This window comes from Vidua macroura, chromosome 5 (genome assembly GCF_024509145.1).
Source record: "Vidua macroura isolate BioBank_ID:100142 chromosome 5, ASM2450914v1, whole genome shotgun sequence".
NCBI classification, from domain to species: Eukaryota; Metazoa; Chordata; class Aves; order Passeriformes; family Viduidae; genus Vidua; species Vidua macroura.
The window spans coordinates 7564379-7584961 of NC_071575.1; the positions used below are offsets into that span (position 1 = coordinate 7564379).

General features: G+C 43.0%; 1 protein-coding gene across 1 annotated transcript in view; it reads right to left on the bottom strand.

Moving 5' to 3' along the window:
* The window catches only part of VWF (von Willebrand factor), a 119967-nt gene that overhangs the window by 88622 nt on the left and 10762 nt on the right, over positions 1 to 20583 (bottom strand). The window contains exons 7-13 of the mRNA XM_053978117.1: positions 13224 to 13440; positions 11061 to 11183; positions 8467 to 8578; positions 6633 to 6679; positions 3791 to 3927; positions 2350 to 2488; positions 1651 to 1751 (exon numbers count right to left, since the gene is read on the bottom strand). Coding sequence (XP_053834092.1) covers positions 1651 to 1751; positions 2350 to 2488; positions 3791 to 3927; positions 6633 to 6679; positions 8467 to 8578; positions 11061 to 11183; positions 13224 to 13440 — 876 coding nt within the window. The remainder of the gene's footprint in view (positions 1 to 1650; positions 1752 to 2349; positions 2489 to 3790; positions 3928 to 6632; positions 6680 to 8466; positions 8579 to 11060; positions 11184 to 13223; positions 13441 to 20583) is intronic.

Here is a 20583-nt window from a genome sequence, read left to right on the forward strand (position 1 = left end):
AGGCTTGCAGGAGTAAACAGTGAAACAAACAAAAAAAAAGTTAGAAAAATCTACATTTTCAAAGAAAACAGTTTTTCTGTATAAATAAAAAGCATCCTCCAAAATACAACCTAATACTACCCAGCATTCAAATACGGTGGTCAGAGAATAAATATGGAGCATCAAAAAGAACAATTAGAGAATAAATATTCTAAAATAAATAAATACTAGGAGTATTACTACTCTTTCATGTACTCTGCAGATGGAGCAGTGACTCACACAAGTCCAGATTGTGGAGTATTTTGGAGTGGAAGCTCAAATCACAAATATCAGACAGTCACAGAAAGGAGAGCCTTCTTGAGGAACACAGGAAGAATTTTTGCCAGAACAAGGTAATGGAAGTGTTATCACTTCCTCCAGTTATTGTCAGCAATACTTGGCAACAGGTCAGTCTCCAAATCCAGCATAAAATAACTCTCCAAAAGCAATTAAATAGATGCTTTAGATGCTCAGCAAGGGAAGAAGCAGACAACTGGAGAAACTTCCACTGCTTTTATGGGTAGACGATCTGGAGCAGAAAATTAGGTTTGTTTTCAGTGGGACAAAAAACTTGCCAGGTTATATGGGTCTCTGACCAGGGAAAAAAATACTTCGAATACTGAGGAAAACCAAAACTCCTGAGATGTGCCAAGGGACTGAAGTGAATTATTCTAAGCCCCAAAAGAACTTTTAGGACCCTCAGAGCACAGAGATACAGATTAAATCAAAACAACAACCACAAACCCACAGATGCTTTCTAAAATTATTCCAGACCTTTCTTATATGTTTTCTTTTCAACTCTTGAACTCAGTTCTGAATTGGCTTTGATAACCCTTTGTGCTGTGCCAGACATGACATTTAAACCAGATTTTGGGGCAGGCAAGGAGAATGCAAAAGCAATGCCATGGTTCAAGGAGGGCAGTGTTTACCACTCGGCAGAAAATCCCAGGAAAACTGGTTTTCTTGGCAAGACTCCTCTCAGTGAGCAGACCTCTATTAAAAGGGGGGTTCAAAGGCAGCAGGTCTGTGCTTACAGTTTCCTCACAGATCATTTCTGTTAAACCTGGCTCGGTTTTTCTACACTTCGCTGTGTCTGCAGCACTGACAAAACCTAATTGTTAATCAAGATTGACTTCAAATATTCCTCACAGTAGAAGGAGCCCACAACACATCTTCTATGAGCTGATTTCTATTTCCTGGAAAATATGAGTAACTGTGTCTCTGGGGGCCTTTCCTTCCCTTATTTTAAGTCATTCACATCTGTTGGTTTAGACAGGGCAGTCAAAGCAAACAAAAACAAAACTCCAGTTTGGAGGATATCTGCTGAACAAAACACAAAACGGTTCATGGTTAATAATGGCTGTCATTACACACACATTTAAAAAAAAAAAAAAAAAAAAAAAAAAGGAGGAGAAAAAAGCTACCAAGCTGCTCTAAGATGTCTAAGATGAAGTGTTTATTTCTGGAATACAAAAGAACCTGTATATTACTCTGGGGGTAGCAAAAGAGAAAGGAATGTCTAACATGCAACATAAAGCAATTTTTGACTTCAGACAAGAAAATCTTTGTACATACTTGGGTGGAATGAGAGAGAGCGCAAACAGGCAGAAATAAAACAGACAGAAAACGTACCTTCACTAGGAGTTCTCCATGACCATCCCAGTCAATCTGCAGATCATCCCCATAGGTGAGGCGAACTGAACTCCTCACCATGCGCTGGACACGGAGGGCACCTGAAGGCAACCACAGGGTGCCAGTGAGCTTTTACAAGATCTAGTGACAGGACAAGGGGGAATGGCTTCACATTGACAGAGAGCAGGTTTAGATTGGATATCAGGAAGAAATTCTTCCCTGTGAGGGTGCTGAGTTCCTGGCACAGATTGCCCAGAGCAGCTGTGGCTGTCCCATCCCTGGAAGTGTCCAAGGCCAGATTGGATGGGGCTCTGAGCAACCTGGGATAGTGAAAAGTGTCTCTGCCTAAGGCAGGGGATGGAACAAGATGATCTTTAAGGTCCAAACCAAATCATTCTGTGATTCCATGATTTCAAACTTCTGGTTGAAAAACAGTCATTTCAAAAAAGAATAGACCAACAGTGATTTCCATACATCTCACAACTGCAGACCAGCTTAATTCTCCTGATTTTAGAGGAGCCAAGTCAAGATCTGTCTGCTGCATGGAGAGAAGCTGAAATGACAGAGCCTCTGGAAGAGACTGCAAGAGAGTTTGGCATTGAAAACACTCTTTGATTAAGCTGGGCTAAGGCATGTCTAAAACCACTACTAAGCAGGAGCCTTTCAGTGGCTGGCCAGAGTCAGCCCGTGTGAACACACCTTGCAGCAAAGGGATCTGTATGTCCTGTCCATTCAGCGCAACTCCTCCTCCGTGTTTCATTTTAACGATGCTGTTGTCCATATCCCGGATCCGGACAGAAGCAGAGCGAGTGCACACAGCATCGGGATCATCTGCACACTGCAGAGAAGGGAAAATCTGCCTCAAACATCCAGTTTTCACTTTCTTGGTGACTTAGTCCCAGAAGGCATTTTAGTATCTAATTTGGGAGGTGTTGAGTGTCACACTGGTTTTATAGATCTGGTTTCTGCATCCCACAAACAGCAGGCTGGCAGCCTTCCCTCCATTATCCTGCTAATCACACACCAGGGCCGAGCTCCCCATCTCAGAACTTAGAGAGGGATCTGTGGGTGTTCCACCAGACCCCTGGCAGTGACCAGCCCCAGAGCTGTGGCAGGGGCAGGAAGGACACCTGACCCACACAGCCTGGGAAAGAGCCACGCAGGTCACATTACCCGAGGCTCCTGGGGTGTTTATTTTCCTGGCTGTGGGATAACCAGATGAGGAACAGGGATTGCGGGGGCCCCACGTCTCCTCCCTGGTTTCGAAAGGAAAGTTTCAGTGGAAACCTGTCCTGCAGGTTCCCAAGCACTGATGACTTCAGAGCTGCACTATCAGAGCTCTCTAATGCAGGAGACAGACACAGATGGTGTGGAGAACTGTCACAGCCCGTTTCTCCAAAGCCTGCACTTCCCTAGTGCTGCTGGACAGGCTGATACTCCCCTTCCCTCCTGTCAGTCTCCTGTCTCCCTGCTTTCAGTTCCTCTGTCCCCATCACCTTTCTTCCCCTCTCCTTCCCTCAGGGTCCTTTTCAGTTTCCAGGTTTGTTCACCTTTTCCCAAGCACAACTGGTCGATTCATTTCACAACTGTGTAACCTCCCTGTGACATTCCCCTTCATCCCTCCCTGCACTGGTCTGGCTCCCTTTCCTGCCTCTCTGCAGCTGCCTCTCTCACATCCATTGGGGAGGCAGCGAAGTCAGGAGCTGCTGTGTGAGTACAAAAAAGTCACCAGCCAATCTGACTAAATGGGAAATGAAGCAAGGCACTGCTCTGCCAGCACACTCTGCTTGGGGTCCAAGGAAATGTCCTTTCCCCACAGGTACTAAGGAGGCACCAGCAACCAGGGTGCTTGGCAAGGGGTGCACCCTCGCCTCTGTTCAGTTGGCAAAGTCTGCAACGGCCCATTCTCCAAATCTCATCACGAGTCTCCATCCCCAGGCAGGCTCCTGGGAATGGTCGTGAGGAGAAGCAAAACACTTATTAACTAAGGAGAAAGACTGCATATCTGTTATTTAAACTAATTATCTCATAGGGAAATTACTTCTGTTGGCCTGTGCCTCTGCAATTCATGTCATAGTCCTACAGCCCTGCCCCATCTCTGAAGAGCATGCGCAGAAGCACCAGCCAAGGCTGCTGTTACCTGCACCGTCTCGATGATTACAGAGAAGGAATTTTCCACACAATCCTTGGCAAATAAGTACTGGCAAATCCCACTGAAGGTGAAATACTTGTTGTCAAAGCTTTTGAAATGGGACTGGCCGGTGACAGAGCATTCCCCTGGAAAAAGCAAAAAGCCATTAATCATCCCAGTGCCAGATTTAAGCAAAATCCTGCTCAGCCCCTACAAGCCTCTGAGGGGGAAGAGCAGCCCTGGTGGAACAGGTTGTACAAGGCCTGAGCTCCACACAGACCAGAAAGCACCAGCAAGATCCTTATCTCACTGTTTATTTCTGTAAGGCATTACCAGTAGTAACAGAGGAATACAGAATAAATTGCAGTCAAGAGTTGAAATTTGTGCCTATGGAAAAGCCTGTATTCTTTTGTTGGGATGCCTTAAATACCAATACGTTATTTTAACATAAAATACCTTACGAGAATGAAGAGCTGGAAGATAATGTCTATGGGAGTCCTTCCAAGGGTAGAATTTATGTTGGACTTCACCCTGAACCATCATCTCAACTAACAGAAAGTTAAAAATAATTCTATAGCTACATGTACAATCCTCACAGAATAATGTGAAAGCCTGCTAGACCATCCTTCTACTAGAAAAAGGAGCTATTTAAACATATCAATATTTGAAGGTGTTTCCTCATCCAGAACAAAATTCAAGTGCTGGGTCTACACTGGCCATCACCAGCCAAAGGTTGGAGAAAGGTTACAAGTTGGCAGGTGAACTCCATGAGTTACTCTCTCTTTGCTGCCTTTGAGTCCCACAGAAGATCTGTCTAATGAACATCATGTGGACATTTCCCTCTTCAGCATATTATTCAGTGTTTACTATCTTAAAGCAGCTGATGCTAAAGTACAGATCCTGAGGATTCCCAGCCTTGCACAGCTCTGATCGACCCTAACAGAAGTCCAGCACTTCATGGATCTTTGTCATCCCTTGGAGTTTGATTTTCAGGGCATTCTCTGCAACAAGGAAACAAGGACAGGTTTGAAGTACAGAGAACTGAGGGCTGCTATCTAAGACAAGTCCCAGCCTTTGGCATTGCTCCTGAAAGGGAATTTTCTTTTCTGTGGCCAAGTCTTTTCTTATGGGTCCCTCTGTCTACTCCATTTGATATAATGCATCCCATGAAATTTCCTGAAACCTTCTGCCTTCATAATTATTTCCTTTATGATATCAGCTTGAAAGCCTCTTGGTAGTGCCAGCCAGCTCCAGCTTTGGATTCATCTTATCACCAAATTTACAGCTGGGCAATTCACTCCCACAATAAAAGCAATATTTCATAAAAGCAATCTTTCCTGACCAAAAAAAGTTGGCCAAAAGAAAAACAGAACTACCTAGAGTTTATACAAGTAACTACATAAATTTTCTGGACACATGATTTTAGAAATATTTGTGGCAACTAACCAACAATGAAAATATGCTGCAATATTACTTCAAGTAGAGACAAACATCACAGGTAACAACATAAATTTGGCTACTCTGTGTGGCTTTGCTGCCCTCCCGTACTGTCCCAGTACAGCTTATAGTTTTTAGCAGGCACATGTACAGCAGCTGCAGGTAGACAACATTCAGTCTTGAACAAGCCTAGCAGAAAACTGATTCAGATATATTGTCAGAAGGTACAAAAATAAGCTGCCTTTTTTTTTTTTTTTTCCATTTCTGCTCATTTGGGACAGCTTCCCAATTCAGAAAAAGGCTGCAATGCTATATTACTTCTTGCACAGAGCTGGATATCAACATCTGTTTGCAAGCCTCAATACCAGATTTATCTTCACTTCTATAATTACTATGAAGAAAATGTGGCCAGAGTTAAGGATAAAAATTTGGTCTTCACAGCCTAGAGAGCAAGGACATTAAAAACTATAACGTAAGGAAAAACTGAAGTTAGAAAAGCGCCTATTTCTTGTTTGTAATCATGCTACTGCCCATTAGCTAAAAGATGTAATGAATCAGCCTGGGCTGTGTGCTTGAGGCTGTATTTTAGACAGTGAGATTCTCTGCACTTGTAGAGATCCTTAATGAGCAAGCACAGGGGACAGCTCACTAAAAAATGTCATCTCCATTTTGAGTATTTGCATACACCACCCTCATCCTCTTCTTTAAGTGCTGATACTTTGGGGGAAGTGCTCTTTTGGTCTAAAGCAGGATGAAACAGAGCATCGATGGGTCAGGGAAGTTTCATGTTAGTAGAAAAAGACAGACATTTTGATAGAACACCTTAAGATTGTTGCAATTCCCCCAACTTGTGAGGGTTGCACAATCTCATCTCAACAAAAAATCACCATAGCCTCGAAATCTGCTGTTTTCCTGTCCAGCCATAACCCTAGTCTGCATCTGCAGAGCTGCCTCTCCAGTCTGCCAGCACCCATGGAAGGCAGGGCAGCCACTTTCTCCCTGGGGCTCTGGCTGCAACATGACCATGAGGGAATTGTCATGGTCAATAAGGTACAATGAGAAATTGTACCTGGTCAAAGAAAGCCAGGAGTGCTCCTCTACCTGCAAGCCAATCCTCTGAACATACAGACTCTTAAAATTGGCAAACTAAGTAATCAAAGCAGGAATTGGCCTTCCCACCAAACAGGATTTTTCGTTGCTACACATAAACCACACAGGGCAAGTCTGACTTGTCTCAGGAGAAGAACTTAAAAGTAGGATCCCAACTGGATTGTACAGGAGCAAGCAAGGAAAAACAAAGATTTGCTTTTTGAGGTAAAAAAAAAAAAAAAACAAAAACATAAGTGGGGCATGAGTGGGAGGGGCATAGGTAAGGCTTATTTGTCAAAACCTGGAAAGAGTGAAGCCAACATACCTGGGCATTCCCCGTTGCTGCAAATCCACGTGCCACGTCGACAAATGCTAGGAAAGAGATAGCAGCAAGTTAAGCAAAAGTACATGAATATAAATCTTCTGTTGCACATTTTTCCCAAAAAAACTGAAAACTGTCATCTGTCCCGGGGAAGTTAGATCAGTCCCCAACATCCCTTCCATCTCCCACAACCTCATTTCTTAATGTATTCATCCCTTCTTCCCGTCATTTGACAGCAACTGCTGATAATATGAATGGGTATGGTTGCAGAACTCAAGGATTTCTGGTTTTCCCTGTCAAAGCTCTGTGTTTAATGGAGTTTTCAGCTATATTCCACTGATGTGGAATGGGTTCAATGCAGTTCTCAAGGTATATCTGTCAATACAACAGAATCACTGGGGAAAAAATGTTTGAAGGGACTTCTAGGAAAATAATTTACTACAATCCCCAACTCAGAGAAAGCAATGTCAAAGCTGGATCAGGTGGGTCAGGACCTTGCCCATTTGAGTTTAGAAATATCCAAGATGAGGCCCTACAGCCTCTCTGAGCAGCTGTTCCACTACAGCACTGGAGAAGGGAGAATTTTTCTTTGTGTCAAAACAGAATTTCCTTTGCAGCTTGTGTCCATTGCTTCACAACCTTTTGCTGTTTGCCTCTGGGGAAGAGTTTGGCCCCATCCTCTTCACAGCCCATCTTTAGGCAGTGAAAGTTGCCTCACTAGCCCTTAAACAAATATATTCCCCTTTACTTCTTCTTACATCAAACTCCCCTGCTGTGATTACCTCCAGTGTCTTCCACAGCCCTCTCTGCACTCCTTGTTTCAAGAGCCACTATATTCTTCTCATTCCTTTAATTATCCCAGCCCTTGAAAACCATTTGTGGGGAGGCAGATTATTGAGGATGTTAAATGTAGAGTCAATGGAATTATGTTCTCCACAGCAGCATCAAGTTTGAATAATAGGAAGCAGTAACAAAACACAAGCAATAAAAAACCCAGCCTGTCAGGCTACACTCATCTCCCAAGAGCACTAAGGTTGAACAATGTGGCCAAGCTCAAAGCTGCAGAGTTCTGTGGGGAAAAAGATAAAATGCTGATATCATGGTTATGGCTTGTGTTCTGGGACACATGGTGCAGGTAATGAAAAGCTTCTGATTAACAGGGATGATGCACAGACCACCTTTCTTCTGCAAGTCATGGCCTTCACTGAGTCCTCCTCCTTCTGTGCTCCAATTGGAAACTTCTGAGTAAAGAGTTGTCCAAACTCCTTACACAAATATGTCCACACCGAACACAAAACCAGATCAGGAATATGTGACTAACTCCTCTTCCTTTCTTTAAAGTGCTGGTTTTCCCCTCCAGTCTGGTACTCAGGGGTGAAAGAAAAATTGTGAGCCATGCTAGGAAGACTCATTAGTCCTGTAACAAGTTCCAAGGACGTGCCTTTGGCTAATTCCTCTTGTAAAGAAATGGGGTTTAAAGGTTAAATACAAGTAGGAAGTCAAAACAAAGACGCCACCACTGACACTACCCAGACATGGGAACCTGCTGGTCTGTCTTATCCACAGGAAACAGGTAGTTCTCTGCTCTTTGAAGGAGTGTGACCTTCATGTTGTTCTATCAGATCAAATATCCCTTTAAAAACAGAGCTGATTTTGCCTTTGTGAACAGCTCACTTCTTGGAAGGGGCTGGGAATTCCAGTAAGAGAGCAAGTCCTTTGCCAGTGAAGGGGAAATTTTTTAAGGAAGAGAGATTTCTAGAAAGATAATGCAAAACAGTCACTGACCAGTGTGCAGTACATATCTACAGCAACCACACCAGAGCAGCACAGGGTTTACCATGAGTTGCAGTCCTGGGAGATGGTGAAGCCAGGAGGATAATGTTTTCCAGAGTGGATGCAGGAGCAGTCAGAGCTTTCAATGCAGTGTTCACCATCAAGGAGCAGCCCCTCTGGATAGGTCAAGGTAGCATCAGACACCCATATCACACACACACAGAGGGACAGAAACATAAATACGATTAGATTTTCTTGTTCTTCATATGCTTTGCCAAGACTTCATATGCATTATTATCCATACTTAGTCACAGACAGCAATAAAAAGGAATGAGATTTGCCAAAAAGCCTCACAGGGGCTGGTGTCTGCTTTCCTTCTGGTGCTGCCTCTCCTTCAGACCTGCTGAACAAAGCTTTCCTGGTGCTCCCAGAAAAGCTCTTTGCTTAGCACATCCTCAGGTCCAGAACACATGTTGGGACATGGGCAATTTAAACAGAGGGAGCACAAAGTTAGTAAGAGCTGGCCTGGGACTTGATTGTTGGAAAAACCGTGAACTTCACTGGCTGCAGTAAAGGGTCTCCACACAGGTCTTGTATTTGTCATAAGAGAACCAAAGATGAGGCAAAGTGAGGAATGAAGAAACTAATTTGGACACCATTTAAATCTAACAGAGACAGTCTGAGAGAAAAAAGCCACTTCTGAACTTCTGCAGAGACAAAAAGCAAAAGGGCCAACTTCCCAACTTTGGTCCAGCTGCTGAGGTTTCCATATTACACAACTATAATTATGTGTTCTATAGAGAGAGCTCTTTATCCTCCAAGGATAAACAGAGGCACAAAGGAGTTACAAGATTTTTCTAAGGTAGAAACTTGTCCTTGCTTCTATTGTTAGTTTATAGTGCTTACTATTCAATCCCTATATGGAGAGAGAGTTGATATTCCCCCATTTTCAAAAGAGCTGCTGTGGCAAAACATTTGTTTTCTTGAACACCACTCTGCCTTCTCTTTGAGGGACTCCTTCCAATTGCCTGCAGAGATTTTGTCTCTTTTCCCTGGCAGCAACACCCAGATATGTCTTCTTTCTCCTATTCTTCCCATAGAGCTGCCTGGAAAGATCTTGGCTGTAGAGAAAATCCTTCCAGTGAGAGAGAATCACCACAAGATCTGAGCATTTAAGAGTGGTGTGGTCTCCAGAGAACACAAGAAAACAGAGTGCCTGCCTTTTTTCCTGGCAAGAGTAATTCCATTTACAGCAATTAATGTAATCATGAGGGGCATTTAACAGAGGGGAAAAAAGTAAAAAAGAAAGAAGACATTTGTCAAACATCCTTCAGATCTTGTTTGCCCTTGGAGCACTGGAGGGAAGCTAAGTGAAGGTAGAATCCTCATCAAAAATCCTTCTAGTCATCTGTCAGATCCTCCTGGTTTTCTATCAAACTCAAATCGAGGTTCTTCCTTTCTGGCTTTGCAACAAATAGCAGTAAAAGTTTTGAACTGCTGATTGTTATTCTCATGCCCTTTACCCTTTCTGTGGAGCTCCTGCTTCTCTGCTCCTCAGTTCCTCTCTCCTTAGACCTTTCCCAGAACAGACCAATGCATCTACCAAAGGAAAAGTACAGCAGGAGCCCTTGTGCAGCCAGTGGATTCATCTCCTTCAGCTTTCTCCAACACTTCCAGGACTGCACAAATACAGTAGCTGTATCCTTCACAACAAAATAATCTCCGGAGTCTGGTTACATCACCTGTCACCTTTGCAGGTCCTGCCACACTTCTGAACCTCCAGCAAGGAAGAGGCAGGCAGCTGAATGGGAAACTACCAAACTCTGAATGCAGTGACTCCTCAAATGAGGCTGGCATCGTCATTATTGCCTTGTTTTGGAAAGCAAAGCTCTGCAAACCTCCATCACACTTGACATCTTGTACAAGGCAGCACTAAACACCTCTGCGCATTCACAAAGCCCAGACAGGCTGAAATGCAGAGACAGTTGTATTCAAAACTAACAAAGCACCCAATAAACAAAATCAAACAAACAAACAAACAAAAACAAACAAAAAAAACCAGCTAGAAATGGAAGCATATGGAGCTTTGGAGCCAGGAATCAAGCTCTCCTCCTGCAGTTGTTTTAAGTACAACAGACAGAAGTAGAAAATTGGCATGGCTGGGCTGTTCCCTTTAATCAAATCAAATCTCCTGTATGGAAGATTCAATAATAAATTAAATTATTCACCTAAATAATGAAGACCTTTGAAATTTCAGTGCAAGCTCTACATGTACTGCTTTTCTGCAAGAAATTCCTTTCATGCATTCTCTGCTGTTTCTTCCCCTAACTGTATTTGCCTCTAACCCAAGCAATTCAGAAGGAGTACATCAAAGGCAAGCAGTGTCTCACCAAGAAATAAAGGCAATCTTGGAATATTAGTTGGTACTAATTTTCACAGTAACATTTACTTTTTAGTTGGCCCTGAAAAATGGCCCTTTCATGGAGTGAGCATACAGGCACTACAGAAACTGGATTATTCTAGGGCATGGTCCCAGAAAAAAAGAAGTGTTTCTGATTTCAAGAAAATTTAAGGGAAGACACAGCTTTCCTTCTTCTAATAAAATAGGTAGCCTGATTGCCAAATGTTTCTCTGTAAATAACCTAGTAAATAAATTACCAGGGCAGCTGCAGCCATCAACACATTGTCCATGACAAACTTCATTGATATTCAGACTCTGGCAGGTTTTGGCACATGGGGATACACACTCCTTATATTCCATGCCAACTGGACATCTTGGCCCTGAAACAATTAAAACAAATTAGAAATGCAAATTCCTCAGTAACTCTTAAACCAACAAATCCCTTCATTATCAAGGGCTGAACCACAGAGACACAAAAAGTTATGTCAGCTTCCAAATGATTATTTCTTTTTTAGAAGCAGACATTTTAGAAATTTTAGACATTTTAGACATTTATTTAGACATTTTAGAAATATTTGATTTTCAATTTGCTGCAATATCGTCTGTCAGTAAATACTTGGAGGTTAAAGTCAATTTGTTTTCTAATAAATTGAATCTTAATAACTAAGCCCAAGTGCATTAAGAATAATCAAACCCAGGGAGAAGTTGTGCAATACTATCTAAGCAATTTGGACAGACATGGTTGTTTTGCACCTTTAAACCATGCACTTACTCCACTCATTTGTGAAATTATCCTGTTTAGTGTTTCCAGGGAGAGCCAGGAGACAGTTAAAACTCTGAAATCCCATCCTCCTTCTTCCAGAGAACCACCAGCTCAGGATAACACCCATGCCTGGTATCTCCACTGCTGCCATTATCTAGGCCAGGCCATTATGCAAACATACTATTACAGGCATTCCTTCTCTTCAATGCATACACACAAGACTGCGGGGGCATGAAGTGGGAGGAAAAGGTTAGAGCCTGCCCTTTCCAAGCCAATCCTCTGCTGCAGAGGTGGGAGGGTAACAAAGGAGTGATCTTGCCCTGGGCTCAGGCACCAACTCACACTTGCACAGTGTGCCCAGCACTAGAGCCCTTCCCACACAGCAGAGCATTCCATACTTCTATAATCATCATCATCATCATCATCTCCTGAGAAAGCACCATAGCACAGCTGAAGGGTGATAGAAAATTAAGCTCCTTCTTTCCTGACTCAGGAGAAAAAAACAAACTGCAGCTCATGAATTCAAGGGTTAGAAATGAGCTTCAAAGCTCCTGGGATCACAGAAAGGCTCATTTCACTTGTGGCTTTTAATCAGACTTACAAAGAGCCCCAGCAAAAATGGGTTCTCTGGCTCACACCCTGAGCAAGGAGATGAGCTTTAATAGATCCCTTTTATGTCCCAATGGAAAGGTAATAAATTACCGCTAGAACTCAGACTGTACAATCCCTAGAATAAGTGGATGGCAGCATCTTGCTGCCCTAACTATTGTGCCTTTATAACACTGAAGGCACCATTTTCTTCAGTGGCAAATAGCAGAATATCTTTACCAGAAAACCAAGTGTTGTCGGTACAAATCAAACAGTTTACCCCATTAAGTCAATTTACACAAACATCCCAAGGAAAATGGCCTTTCTCATAAGAAAAAAAATTAGAAAAATCACTGAGAACATCATATTAGTGGATTTTTAAAAATTATTTTATTGAATGCTTTGTATTAAACCACGGTTCTCAGCACTAGGTGCAAACGTGACTTTTCCTCTATAAATAAAATCCATCTCAGTCTATGCACTTCCTTGTTGCAAAACCTCAGCACAGACGCAATCAGGACCTCTGAACTTAGCAGAATTGGGCTAATATAGGCAGCAGTTCAAGATGCAATCAGGATCTCTAACCTAGACAAAAATTAGATTAGAAAAGGCAACATCTCAATTTCAAGGTAATTGATTCAAGCAAATAAAGGGTGAAACAATTGTCTTTATGCAAAAACGTTAGAGAGCATTTCACAAAGATGCTGACTTAAAAATACAGGCTGGAAAATGTCTTACATCTGAACCATCTGTAAAATAGCACCAAAACATCTTAGTCTATACCTTTGTGTATCAAATAAGCCTTCACTGACTGTGTACACTGTGGTGGGACAGGTAACAGCTCAGGATCTTCTTTATAAATAGTTCAAACAATACTGCTTTGGGGACAAGAACTTCCAGAAAAGGTGAGTGATGGAGAGCTGAAAGGGGGAGTGAGCAAAGGCACTTCCTATAAATGAACCAACCTCCTAAAAAAGCACCAGCTGCTTTTAACTGCAGGACAAAAATCTGCAAGACAGGCACGATCCTACTGGGGATGAGCAGCCTAGGAATAAATCTGCCAGCTTACTGCACGAGCTCTCTTCAGGCCACCCCTCCAAAATGACTCCTTCGTGAGCGCAGCTCCTGGCATACTCCAGTAAGGCAGGGCAGTGACAGTCCATGCCCTGGGGACAGGCACAGATGTCCCTTTCACAGAGACTGATGTACGGCTCAGGATCCACTCGATGGTGGCACCGGGAGAAGGTCAGCGATGTGCTCAGCAGCTGGCAGGTCTCCAGGACACCCTGCACGAGAAGTGAGAGGCAAAGGGACAGAGACAGAGAAAAGGAGACAAAATTACTTCCTATAGTCTCAGGAAGACAAGGGAAAACTCAACTTTTCCAAGCATACCATCACCACTGTTGTTAGCAACATCACAGCTCTTATTGAACACCACCATACAGTTAATAATAGTCAAGAGCCAAGAGTGAGCTCTGCCCATTTATTCACTACATGCACGGATACATTAATATACTGATTGTTGTAGAATGGAGTATCACATAAGGGATGTTTCACACAGAAACACGTCCATCAGTCAGCAAAAGGATGGAGGCATTCTACTTCCTTTGTCTTCCCAGAAAAGAACTGGATGGTGCCTGGATTCCCAGGAAGGTGCACACAGTAACAGAAGGGAACTAAGGTAGGTAGGAAGAAAAACAACCAGCCAATCTTTTGGATAACAAGCGACCAGAGCGGGTGTCAGAGGGAAAGATTGAGTCTGACTGAAATCTCAGGAATGAAATTTGTTTTCCACTTCTGGCCACACGTTCCCATCGCTCCTGCTGGCTTGTCCAAAGCACAACAGGTCAATTTAGCTCAGATAAATAGGAGAACAATAACCCAGGGAAGACAAGCAATTTGTTCTGCTCTTCTCCCAAGTTAAATCAGTGTGGTGAGAGCCAGCATGAGGGGAGGACAGCACAGGGAGATGGGAGGAGGTATCCAGACCTCTTCTTTCAGAAAGCAAAAACCTAAGAAGAAACTTAACTTATTTCTTTATTACATATGTGAAACAAAACCTAAGAAAAACTTAAGAGTATGATTAAATTCTCCAGGGAAGGCTCCCAGATAAACTCTTATGTGCACATTATGTCACAGTTCAATGAGTCTGAGGTCCTCAGCACAACTTTCTGAAAGGATGGCACTGCGTTTAGCTAAGTGAAAAAACAATTTCCTGATACAACCCCAGCACAACAAAGAGTTGGAACATAACTTTCTTCTACTTATTTGTCAGTGTTTTATGTAAGCAAATGGAAACCATGGTGTATTTTGTAGGTGTTATACTCAGTGGTTAGAGGGGATGGCATATTCTTCATAGTGGTTCACAGTTACAATTCATTACTTCTAAATAACTTTACATATACCTGAGGTGACAGCACATGCAAGCTGCTGTGTAAAAAAATAATAATAATAATTAAAAAGCACCTCATTTTCTCATTTTCTGGGAGATTAAAAATGGAGATCAAAAAAACCCCACAGGGAAAAAAATCAAGATGTCTTCTCTGAATGGCAGCTATGGTGCCTGTTTAGGAAAACTGCTGAGTAGAAAATACCTTTTTATTTTGTCTAAAGGGTGTTTTGTTCAGGTGATCCACTCAAGCTAGTACATGCCTGAGACAAGACAGAATTTCTTGCTTATGAAAACAAACCAACCAGAAATGTCTACTCCATTGTGAATGTGTTCCAAGTTTAGCAAAGGGCTCAGGGAATAACCACATGTGCAAAGAGGTTTTGAGCTTTCTGAGAAAGGACTCAGGGAACTTAAAACAGTGCTAACTGAGAGCTGGACATGGTGAAAATCAGAAATTCAGCTCCAGCCTGAATAGTTCTGATCCTCAGACAGCACCCACCATGCTGAACCAGATGGGAAAAGAAAAAAGACACTAGAAGGGGGGGGAGCAGGAACTACATAAATGGTGGTTGGTGCTGCTCTAAGACTCACAGAAGTACAAAAAAGCTGAAAAGGTGCCCTAAGGGTGGGAGTAACAACAACAGAAGCAGCCAAGAAAGCTATTAAAGCAGGGCTTGGAGATGAAACTGATAAAACCAAAAGTGAGCTCAGAGCCAGTCAGAGGATGAGCAGTACAGCAAGTCCTGGATCAAAGCCTTGATCCAGATAGTATCAAGTACAGCAGAAAACCAGTATATGCAACAATCCTGTTTAGGGGCTGAGCGAATGAAGTTTCTTAAGGTAATAGCCTGTTAATACAACTCAAACAGCAAAACTCGGACTGTATATTCCACTAAAAGGAACACTTTAGATGGGAAAGTGACTTAAAAAACAAAGGAAGTTACATACCAAAAAAATTAACCCATTTTTATTTTCCTGTAGTTCTTTGGTCTTGGATTTGTTCACTAACAGCATAGCTAAAGGCTGAGCTCCAGATGATTATCTAGAAACCAAGTGATATATGTTGAAAAGCAACAAACAGTTCGTTTTCTCTGTGTAAAGGTTTTCTTGCCATTCAAATTTCATCAGATTTTCCAGTGACTTTAGGAAAAAAGTTATAGCTGAAATCTTCCCATCTCTCAGACATATCTCAATTATCATGACAAATTAGCTGAAGTATGGGTAAATCTAAATAGATGCAAAACCAAGAAATTTTACCATGAGGGCAGCCAAAGAGAGGGTGTGGAACCACCACCCTTGGAGATATTCAAAATGTGAGTGGACAAGGACCTGAGCAGCCTGACCTAGGATGGTCCTGTTGGAAGCAGGGAATTGGACTCAATGACCCCTTCCAACTCTAACCATTCTGCAAACTATTTTTATTTTCATTCCTTCCTTTCTTTAAAACTCACTGCTCAGGCTGGACTAAGAGATCCTTACTCTTTCGTTTAGAGGACAGTGGTGAATATTAGATATTTGGCAGCCTTAGTCACTGCTGTAAACATTCCTGCTCATGGAAGCTTCTCCACACAAAGAAATAGTTAAACCCAACAGATTGGGGAGTGAAGCCTCAGGCTGAAACAGTGCTTAGGGTAAAGGTGGCTGCAGGATTAAAATTAGCAGGACTGACTGCAGTATCTGAAATGCAGGTGAAGGTTGTAAAATTTCTCCCTTCCCTTCTGCACTAGTCCTATTTTAAATGTTTCTTTAAATAGGTTGGCGGGGTCCTGGCACTGGCAACCCTCAGCAACCACAAAACTTGCTGACCTTCCTTCTGCCCCAGGCCCACCACACAGAGCTGGAGGTGGAATTTCGTACATTCTTCCCATTTCTGTGGCATTTCCTTCTGCTGCTGCATGAACTGCATTTGTCCATGGCTCAACAATTACCGTTAAAGAGAGAGAACCTAACAAATAACAGAAGAAACCAAAGACACTCTCGTTCCCTTGAATTTAAACCCAGTGGTGTGCAGATACACATATGGATTCTCCAGAACACTCAGGAAGGGTATATTTTGGTGCCATTAACTGGGTATAGTTTTTCAGAAAATATATTTCATGGAGAAAGATTTAGCCACCCACCTTTTCAAATTAAAAGTATCCAAACCCAGTATGTTTAATACACCAAACACTGGCTGTATGTTTGAGCAGACTAGGTAACAACTGAAAGAAATCACTTCCCTTGAATGCTGATTAATCTGATAAAAAAAAAAAAAAGATATTTTAGATATAGCAGGCCTCATTTTCACCCATGTAATATATTATTATATTATATAGAGTGATTTGGGTTGGAGGACATTAGAGAGCCTCTAGTCCAATCCCCTGCCATGGGCAGGAATACCTTCCACTAGGGCAAGTTGCTGCAAGCCCCACCTAACCTGGTCTTGAACACATCCAGGGACAGGGCTGGACCCCAACCATGATGAATTATGGTCCAAAGCTAAAATTTTTACTTGTTTTCAGATCTGGGAATGAATGCTATTTCTTTATTACATATGGAAGTATTTAATAGGATAGTGGGGGAACTGTTCCTTACCAACTGCAGTAAGAGCTGAATTTCAGCAAAAGCAGAAATTAGCTGAATTTTAATTTCACTAATTTTCACATCTAACGTACTATAGGTATAATTTCCTAATAAGAGAAGAAAAAAGGAAATAATACAGTGACCTCTGGCCACCACACATCATTTCTATTAGAGGTGAAATCTACAAAATAAAGGTAACGAATAAGAACACAGCAGTCAATTGCAATACTTTAAACCATACACATTTTTGTTTTCAAGGCTGCCTCGTTGCCTTCCTTTTCCAGATCACCCATTTATACTTTCAAATCCATGTTTCCCATGCTGTTGGTCATCTTAGAGCCTGTTAAATTGCAGTACTTTGTTGAACAGCCTAAACCAGTGAAAAAAAGGATCAGACAATGCAGTGAGGCTCCTTTTGGGAAACTAAACATCAGCTGGCAGGGCAAGGTAGGAAGGCTTTCTTCCTCCCTCCAACACTGCCCAGTTTGGAATGCTCTCTGGATCCTGAGGCAAGGCAGCTAATCACACTAAGTGTGTGTGTGTTTTAGAGGTGGAGGGCAGGGAAAGGCCCTGGCAACAGTGGGGTAAGAGTGGGAGCTGGTTCAAGACTTTTCAGCTGACACACAGAGCCATTAAACAAGACAGAAAGTTCAAAAAAAATATTTTTCAACATTTGTTAGGATTTAAAGATAAAGGGACAGCAGGGCTTTCTGATTCCAATGCATAGAATCATACAGTGGTTTGAGTTGGAAGGGATCTTAAGGATCATCTCATTCCAACCCCCCTGCTATGGGCAGGGACACTTTCCACTATCCCACGTTACCCAGAGCCCCATCCAAGCTGGCCTTGGGCACTTCCAGGGATGGGGCAGCCACAGCTCCTCTGGGCAACCTGTGCCAGGGCCCAACCATTCTCACAGCAAAGAATTTCTTCTTAATATCCAATCTAAATCTGCTCTCTGTCATTGTGAAGCCATTTCCCCTCATCCTGTCATTACAATTCCTGCTGAAAGAAGCCAGAAGCCATCTCTCCTAAGGATGCTGTTGGCCAGGGAGGGGGGGGCAGATAGAGAGGGTAAAGAAAACCACAGCCCTACCCAGTGTGGGGGCACTGGGGTGGGAGGAGTGCCTTGAAGCAGAGCTGTTGTTTCCCTCACCTAACAGCTGACTGCCTGGCAGGGAGGGAGACTGGGAGACCAAGGAGATTTACATTCCTGAAGCTGAGGCAAGCAAACAAAGCACACTATTAAAAAGCCCTACATTCTTCAGCAGACACTTGTTTGGTCAGAGTTCTGTTAATAGTGCTGTGTTTATTCTTGCACAGTGAATAAATTAATGCAGTGTTAAATGCTGTGAGCTTATGAACTCACACGAGAGAATATAATTTCATTCAGTCTGTGGGAAAGAAAATTTTATCAACAAAGCATCAATATTTAACAGCATCTGTATAAAATCCAAATTAGTTGTACTTGACCCATCAGACTGGATTCCACCCTGCATGCCACTCCCCAGCTGCAATGTTGACACTTTCTAAACTCACCTGAACAGATAAAATTCCAGGGACAACAACCAGTCACAAGAACTACCCTTTCTCTAGAGCTGTAATCAGGTTTAAAAAATCATAAGATGGTTTGGGTTGGAAGGGACCTTAAAGATTACATAGCTCCACACCTCCTGCCATGGGCAGGGACACCTTCCACTAGCCCAGGTTGCCCAGAGCCCCATCCAACCTGGCCTTGGACACTGCCAGGGATGGAGCAGCCACAGCTTCTCTGGGAAACCTGTGTCAGGGCCTCACCATCCTCATAGGGAACAATTTCTTCCCAGATCCAATCTAACCTTGCTCTCTGTCAGTGTGAAGCCATTCCCCCTTGTCCTGTCACTCCTGACCCTTGTCCAGAGTCTCTCTCCATCTTTCCTGTGAGCTCCCTTCAGGCACCTTCCCTGCAAGGCCACAGTGAGGTCACCCCAAAGCCTTCTCTTCTCCAGGCTGAACAATCCCAGTTCCCTCAGCCTTTCCTCCCAGCAGAGCTGCTCCATCCCTCTGATCCCCTGGGTGTCCCTGTTCTGGCCTGGCTCCAGCAGCTCCTTGCTCCTGTTGAGCAACCCTGTCCCTAAAAAAGCCTAAGCCAGGTTGGAACTCTCATGCTTTGGTGCTTGGCACAACACACCTTTACTCAAGTCAGGTGTTCAGTCTGCCCCAGCCATGACAGAAACACCCCCCACACACCACCTCTGCCCAAGCAAGAAACATCAGCTGGAGATTTCCAGCCTGAAATCACTGCTATAATTCCTCAGCCAGTTTTGCAGGTAGTGAGGCTGAACTGCTGAGGAGCATGAACATCCTTCACTGAATTTCACAACACATCTGAAGCATCCCCATCCAACATCTTAATGGAAGTATAAAGAGTCAGAACTCTGCAACTTGTCCAACTCTTAGTTAGCCTTTTCCAGGGAGCTAAGAAACCAGCATCCAGGTTAGCTGGAGAGTAGATATATTCCAGGAAGTGCTACTACTCTTGAGAAGCTATTTGTGTCTAGTTTAGCAAATACCTGTCTACAGGACTTGAATAGTGAGAAACTAACAACTACATTTCAGCCTCAGTCACTCTGGTATAAATCTAAACCTGGCACCCAGGAAATCATTCTGATTTACAACAGAGTACATGGAATCAGTTGTAACCCCTCAAGGGATGAAGGCTCAATTTACCACGACAGTCATAACCTGTTAACATCACATGCTTCAGTAAATATTCAAAGCTACTTTCTTCCCTGAGCTGGTGACCATCTGCCTGCATCCACACCCTGTCTAAGGGAAACAGGAAACTTGTTTGTACTTATAAAAGACAAGAAGAAAAAGGTTGATGCAGCAGAGGGGGTCACAGAGTTGGCCAAGGCAAACAGTTCTGTGTTTCTTCACTAAATCAGCACTACTATCTGTACACGTAGCTGAAGGAACTTCCTCCCAGGAAGGAAAATAGCCTGGTGACACAGGGCTTTTGGAATACCAACAGAAAACATCTCCTCTGTCAAAAACAGCCTGGCTGGAGCATCTCCCTCCTCTGCTGACTCCCAAGTATATAAACTGCAATAAATTCACAAATACCATTGGGGAGGCAGTGCCCACAGAGGCTTCAGAACTGATGCTTCCCTGCTGGCACAATCAGAAAGGGAATTAACTAATTCCTCATTCTGCAAGAATCATTGAAACACACCTTTCCCAAGTAACATCATCATTTCTTTAGCAGTAATTCACACTTCAGCCTCAAACGAGCTGATGTTCTCTTTGTTTGTCTGTTTAATGGTTGGGGTGGGGGGAAGAGGAAGATGGTTATAGGTAGGTAGGTAGATAGATAACAATCCAATTTAGGTTGGATATCAGAAAAGGTTCTTCCCCCAGGGGGTGCTGGAGGACTGAACAGGCTCCCCAGGGAATAGTGGGGTAGCCCCAGGGGTAGAATTTTGGGGCTGTCCTG